At 44.6% G+C, this 6,180-nt stretch overlaps 1 protein-coding gene across 1 annotated transcript in view; it reads left to right on the top strand.

Moving 5' to 3' along the window:
• Positions 1-5,884, top strand: part of SF3B3 (splicing factor 3b subunit 3) — a 38,247-nt gene extending 32,363 nt beyond the window's left edge. The window contains exons 20-26 of the mRNA XM_040982398.1: positions 86-242; positions 1,599-1,724; positions 2,088-2,300; positions 2,512-2,610; positions 3,124-3,267; positions 4,533-4,637; positions 5,254-5,884. Coding sequence (XP_040838332.1) covers positions 86-242; positions 1,599-1,724; positions 2,088-2,300; positions 2,512-2,610; positions 3,124-3,267; positions 4,533-4,637; positions 5,254-5,394 — 985 coding nt within the window. The 3' untranslated portion in view covers positions 5,395-5,884. The remainder of the gene's footprint in view (positions 1-85; positions 243-1,598; positions 1,725-2,087; positions 2,301-2,511; positions 2,611-3,123; positions 3,268-4,532; positions 4,638-5,253) is intronic.
• The last annotated feature ends 296 nt before the right edge of the window (positions 5,885-6,180 follow it).

Genomic DNA, 6,180 nt, shown 5'->3' on the forward strand with positions numbered 1-6,180 from the left:
GAGGGTTGGAATAGGAGTTCTCTGCGTTCAACTGATGCGGATGTCCGACTTTTTTTTTTTTTTTTTTTTTTTTTCCTATATGTAGTGTGGCTGTGTGCAGATTCTCAAACACTGGTGAAGACTGGTATGTGCTGGTGGGTGTGGCCAAGGACCTGATCCTGAATCCCCGCTCTGTGGCGGGAGGTTTTGTCTATACTTACAAGCTTATTAACAATGGGGAAAAGTTGGAATTCTTGCATAAGGTAAGGTACTAGCCAGTGATTCTCCTGTGTGTTAAATCCTACTGGACTCTCCCACCTTTATTTAAGTTATGGGTCAGTTCTTGAGGGTCCAGCTCAATGATTCTTTCCCTTTTTGTTTATTTGAAAAGTAGAGCAACAGAAGAGTTGAGAGAGATTCTTCTATCTGCTGACTCACTCCCCTAAGTTCATGCAACAGCTGAGGGTTGTACAAGAACAGAGCACTTGAACTGGGTCTTCCACATGAGTAGTGGAACAAGACTCCAACAAAGACGATCTGACATGGATTGCAGGCAACCCAAGTGGTAGCTTAACTTGCCATGCCACATTGTCTAATTCGTTTCTTGTGAGCTCATGGAAACTGCTGGGACCGTCATATTTTAGTGATGCCCCGGTGCTTGGGAGTCCCACAGAAAACGTGGGTGCTAACTACCCACAAAGAAGATGAAAGTGCCAATTTTAAATTAATAGGGTTAAACACACTGGTGGTTGTGCTGCAGATACTTGCCTTCCATATTCGGTACCTCAGTGCACTCTGTAGGGCAGCAGATGATACCTCAGGTACCTTGGTCCCTGCCACTCATGTGGGAGACCTGGATTGAGTTCTGAGCTTCTAACTTGGTCCTGGCCTAACCCCAGCTGTTGTTGTATTTGGGGGAGTGAATCAAAGAATGAAAAAGTTACTGCTTACCTAGTATAGTTTCAGAGTAGCCAGTTGTGAAAAGATTTTGGAGATGTTGATCATGATAGCACAACACTGAATGTGCTCAGTACTGGTGATATGTGTTTTCTTTTTTGTTTGTTTGGAAGGCATAGGGAGAGATCTTCATTTCTTGGTGTGTTCCTTAAATGGTCACAATGTCTGTGACTGGTCTAGGCCCAAACCTAGAGCCCAAAACTTAACTTCTGTGTCTCCCATACAGGTGGCAGGAACCAGATACTCGAGCTGTCACCCGTCACTTTCTGTGGCACATTAACAGAAAGTTTGATTGTAAGCAGAGTAGCTAGGGCTCGAACTAGCATAGCTAGCACTCCAGCAGAGGAACCAGTGTTGTGTGCTGGCTTAACTTGCTGCACCACAGTGCCAGTCCCTAAACTCTGTAGTTCAAGATGAGAAATTGAGCAGAAACTCTAGGGCAGCATTTGCCAGACATAGGACCTCTTGGCACTTCTGACAGCTAGTTTAAGGGTTGGATGAATTACAGCGCTGTTTATCCGTTTTGATATGCAGAACAAGATCCCTCACTTTATGTCTTCCCGACAGGTGCCTGTGAAAGCAAGGCAGTTCTGGGCCAAGGGGGTGGGATGGCATGTGGCTGTACATTCTGATAGCTGCATTACCTGCTTTTCCTCCCATAGACTCCAGTGGAAGAAGTCCCTGCTGCCATTGCCCCGTTCCAGGGAAGAGTGTTGATTGGTGTGGGGAAGCTTTTGCGTGTCTATGACCTGGGGAAGAAGAAATTACTCCGAAAGTGTGAGAATAAGGTAAATATACTGGGGACTAGGATCTGTGTAATGAGGTAGCAGTTAGTGCTGGGGAGGTAGACACTTTAAATCATATGTCTCTGTTAGACCTCTGTTGTATCATCCCCAGTTCTGGCCTCCATAATTGGCCCTTTATTGTTCAAATGAAAAGTCATCTCATTCTTTGGCTGTTCAAACCAAGATCCAGAATTGAATTGAGAGACTGAAATTTATTTTGCCCTCTTCCACACTTTAGGGCTTTGTTTTTAGCTGGTGTTCTTTGATGGAGTCATATTCTGCATAGTCCATATATGTTGTGGTCAGGGACAAATGTCTGTGAGTTCTCAATTCTGATAGACCCATGGCTGTCCTTGTCTTTCCCAGCATATTGCCAACTATATATCTGGGATTCAGACTATTGGGCACAGAGTCATTGTGTCTGATGTCCAAGAAAGTTTCATCTGGGTGCGCTACAAACGTAATGAGAACCAGCTCATCATCTTCGCTGATGACACCTATCCCCGATGGGTCACCACTGCTAGCCTCCTGGACTATGACACTGTGGCTGGGGCAGACAAGTTTGGCAACATTTGTGTGGTGAGTTGATGTTTACTTGCATTTAGTGAGGTGTGGGAAAGCTGACTCCATTTATTGTTTGGGATAAAACCAGGGAGGATCCCAGGATTGTGACCTGTTCCTGGGCTTGTGAAGCAAAGACTTGCGGCAGCGGGCGGGAAAGCGTGTTGCCTCAAGAACCATATGAGTACATGTAGGACCCAGCCCTATGGTTTTTGTCACTTTCTTGTAGGTGAGACTCCCACCTAACACTAATGATGAAGTGGATGAGGATCCCACGGGAAACAAGGCCCTTTGGGACCGGGGCCTGCTCAATGGGGCCTCACAGAAGGTAAGATTTCACAAATGGCTCACATGAGAAAGGTGCCCTTAGTACATTTTCAGTAGCCCTCACTGGCAGTTTTTAGTGAATTTTACACAGTGCATATGATGACTATGCTTAGTGCTCCCCAGTGTGTGACTTGCTTATTGGAAATCCCAAAGCTGGTAATCAGTAATGAACAAATGTTAATTTGACATAACTTGACCACATCATTGTTCTTTGAAAGATAAGGAGGACAGAGTTCTCCCATCTGCTGGTTCAATCACCAAATGTTTAATATGTTCATAGCTGAGCCACACTAAAGTCAACAGCCAGGAACTGAATCCAGCTGTCATGTTTGGGTGGTAGGAGCCCAACTATGTAGAAATCATCTGCCACTCCCATGGAAATATTTCTAGCTTTTGGTAACTTTTATTTCTAAAAGATGATGACAAGTGCCTTTGAGGGTGCTGTTTTGCCTTTGGAAATCCTGAACCGGCTTCCAGTGACATTCAGATTGCTTATCTGCTTTTTGACTTACAGGCAGAGGTGATCATGAACTACCATGTTGGGGAGACAGTGCTATCATTACAGAAGACCACACTGATTCCTGGAGGCTCAGAATCTCTTGTCTATACCACCTTATCTGGAGGGATTGGCATCCTGGTTCCATTCACATCCCATGAGGTAAGAGTTCCCAGACCGCTCAGGTCTTGACTTCTAATGCTGAATCTTGTAACCAGTAACCAGTAAAAGGATGGGTGACAGAAGTCCACTTCCCAGGAAGATAAGAATCCTGGTATCCTCCACCCTGCCTTCCATACATTGTTGGTGGTTTTAAGATTTTCTTTTTTGGGAGGAAGGCTTATAGAGAGAAACAAAGCTATTTGGTTCTCTCCTCAGTTGGGTGTATCATCCAGGGCTGGGCTAGGGCTCAGAACTGCTTCCAGGTCTCGCATGCAGGTGCTGGAATCCAAGCACTTGGGCCATTCTTGGCTGCTTCCTCGGACCATTAACTGGATCAGAAGTGAAGCACCAGGACTCAAAATCGGTGTCCATGTGGCATGCTGGTGCCTGCTGTACTAAGCCGTGGATTAACTCTAGAATCGGTTCAATTTGATTTATATTATTTTTTTCAAGAATGTATTTTTATTTGAAAGGCAGAGAGTAAATCATTTATTGGTTCACTGACCAAATGGCCACAACAGCCACAGCTGAGCTAATCGAAAGTCAGGGTCCCAGAACTGGCTCCCTTATGAGACACTGATGCTTCAGGTGGAGGATTAACTTTTTCCAGGCCACTGTGCTGGCCTGATTTATGTCCTTCTAACTGGATAACTTCGAGTCAGTAATGTTGTTTTACCTGAATAAATTCCAATCAGTAATATATAACTTCAAAAAATGTTCTTTGGGCTCAACATGGTAGCCTAGCAGCTCAAATCCTCACCTTGCATGTGCTGGGATCCTGTGTGGGTGCTGGTTCTAATCCCAGCAGCCCCACTTCGTAGCCAGCTCCTTGTTTGTGGGCTGGGAAAGCAGTGGAGGACGGCTCAAACCCTTGGGACCTGCACCCGCGAGAGAGACCCGGAAAAGACTCTGGGTTCCTGGCTTCAGATTGATATAGCTCCAGCTGTTGTGGTCACTTGGAGAATGAATCTTTGGACAAAAGATTTTTCCTCTGTATATCTGACTTTCTAATAAGAAAATAAATTTAAAAAAAAAGTTTTTTACCTTCAGTGTTCTGTCTTTTACTGCAAATATAGTAAAGTCTTTTTGCCTTTAGCCATCCTGTCATATCTGAAGTACTTATGCTCCTAGTAGAGTATTATTAGATGTTTATGATTTGTGTGCATGGAGGAAATCAGTTACTTGCTCATTGTGCTTTTGGAACTATCTTGTAATGGTTGAAAATACTTTTTTTCTTAGTGATAGACTCTTTGTTTTTCTACCAGGATCATGACTTCTTCCAGCATGTAGAAATGCACCTACGGTCTGAGCACCCCCCTCTCTGTGGACGGGACCACCTCAGCTTTCGTTCCTATTACTTCCCTGTAAAGGTAGTGTGAGGGGATCACCCCATTCAGCTGAGCCTTTCTCTGAGCTGGCATCTCTTAAAAATCAGAATAATCCAGAGTGAAAAAGTAGCATGGGTGCGGGTTGATAAGTCAGTGCTGAGGGTTGCTTGGCAATGATATTTAGAAGCTTTTCCACTTGGGCCAGATCTCAACTGGAGAAAGTATACCTAGTTTTGCCAGATGGAGTAATTCAAGAAACTGGGAGAAAATCTTTCCTTGACCCTGTGCCATTTTGTTTTCTTCCTTGCTTCCTCCCTCCCCTTCTATTTAATGAATGTATTCACTTTGAATGTTGTTATGAGAAAGAGTGCGTAGTGTCCTTCCAGCTACTTGGTCATTCCTCAGATGTTCACAATGGCTAGCCAAGCCAGAACTTGACACTCACTCAGGGTCTCCCTGTGCCTAGCAGGAGCCACAGCACTTGGACCATCTTATCTTCACTGCTTTTCCAGGCACGTTAAAGCTGTTGAGTCATATCAGTACTTAGGGAATGGCTGTGTTATAGGCGCTAGCTTAATTTGCTGCAGCACAGCTTGGGACTACTTAATTATTGCCTTTCAGCATCTTACCTTCCCTTCTGATTTTTTTCATGTCTTAGAATGTGATTGATGGAGACCTCTGTGAGCAGTTCAATTCCATGGAACCCAACAAGCAAAAAAATGTTTCTGAGGAGCTTGACCGAACTCCACCTGAAGTGTCCAAGAAGCTTGAGGATATCCGGACCCGTTATGCCTTCTGAGCCCTTCCTCTCTTTAGCTATGGAGCTACCAAGAGATTCTGTGTTTTCTTTTCCCTGCTGGCACCTCACCACCTCGCTTCTGCCAAATGGCAGGAGAAAGGTGACTGGTTAATTAAGACTTTGCTGTTAAAACCAACAGCTCATTCCCCTTCATCTCTTCCCATGGAATGGTTCCTCCTGAAATTGTCATGGAGATTTACTGTACTGCTCCGTGCCCAGTGGAAGATAAATCTCTGCATTCTGGTGTGGAACATGTTGCTCCATATTCCCTGCGGCCATCCCTGCATTGATAGATCTGCCTCTCCTGTCTACTTTTGTACACACCTTTAATTTTTAACTGATTTTTCTGTAAATATAGTTTTGTATAATAGCCTTTGTAGGGGGGAGGCAGAGGCACATTTTGGTGGGAACTAGGGTGGATATAGTATTGCTCCCGAGTTCCTTCACTGTGTGAAACTGAAACAGAAATACAAACCTACTTTTTACGGTGGCTGGTGGCAATGTGTCTTTTTCTGTAAATGAGGATTTAGTGGGAGATTTCAGCCTATCCTTGAGTAAAGACTGAATGGCCTCCTTCCTTCTGGGTACCTACTTAGACTTCCAGCACACTCTGGCTACCAGCTTGCCTGGCTCTGTGATAGTTCTGTTAACTTCCCCTGATTCTTTCTGCCCTTCAGTTGAAACTTGGGTTCAATAACCATGTGAACACTCACCTTTGTTCCTGTTGGATATGGAGGTAGAGTGGCTGAATCTCTACCCCCCTGCTTCCTTGCTTTGATGTCTTGA

This window comes from Ochotona curzoniae, unplaced genomic scaffold (genome assembly GCF_017591425.1).
Source record: "Ochotona curzoniae isolate NIBS_2020 unplaced genomic scaffold, NIBS_Ocur_1.0 contig_3622, whole genome shotgun sequence".
Classification (NCBI taxonomy): Eukaryota; Metazoa; Chordata; class Mammalia; order Lagomorpha; family Ochotonidae; genus Ochotona; species Ochotona curzoniae.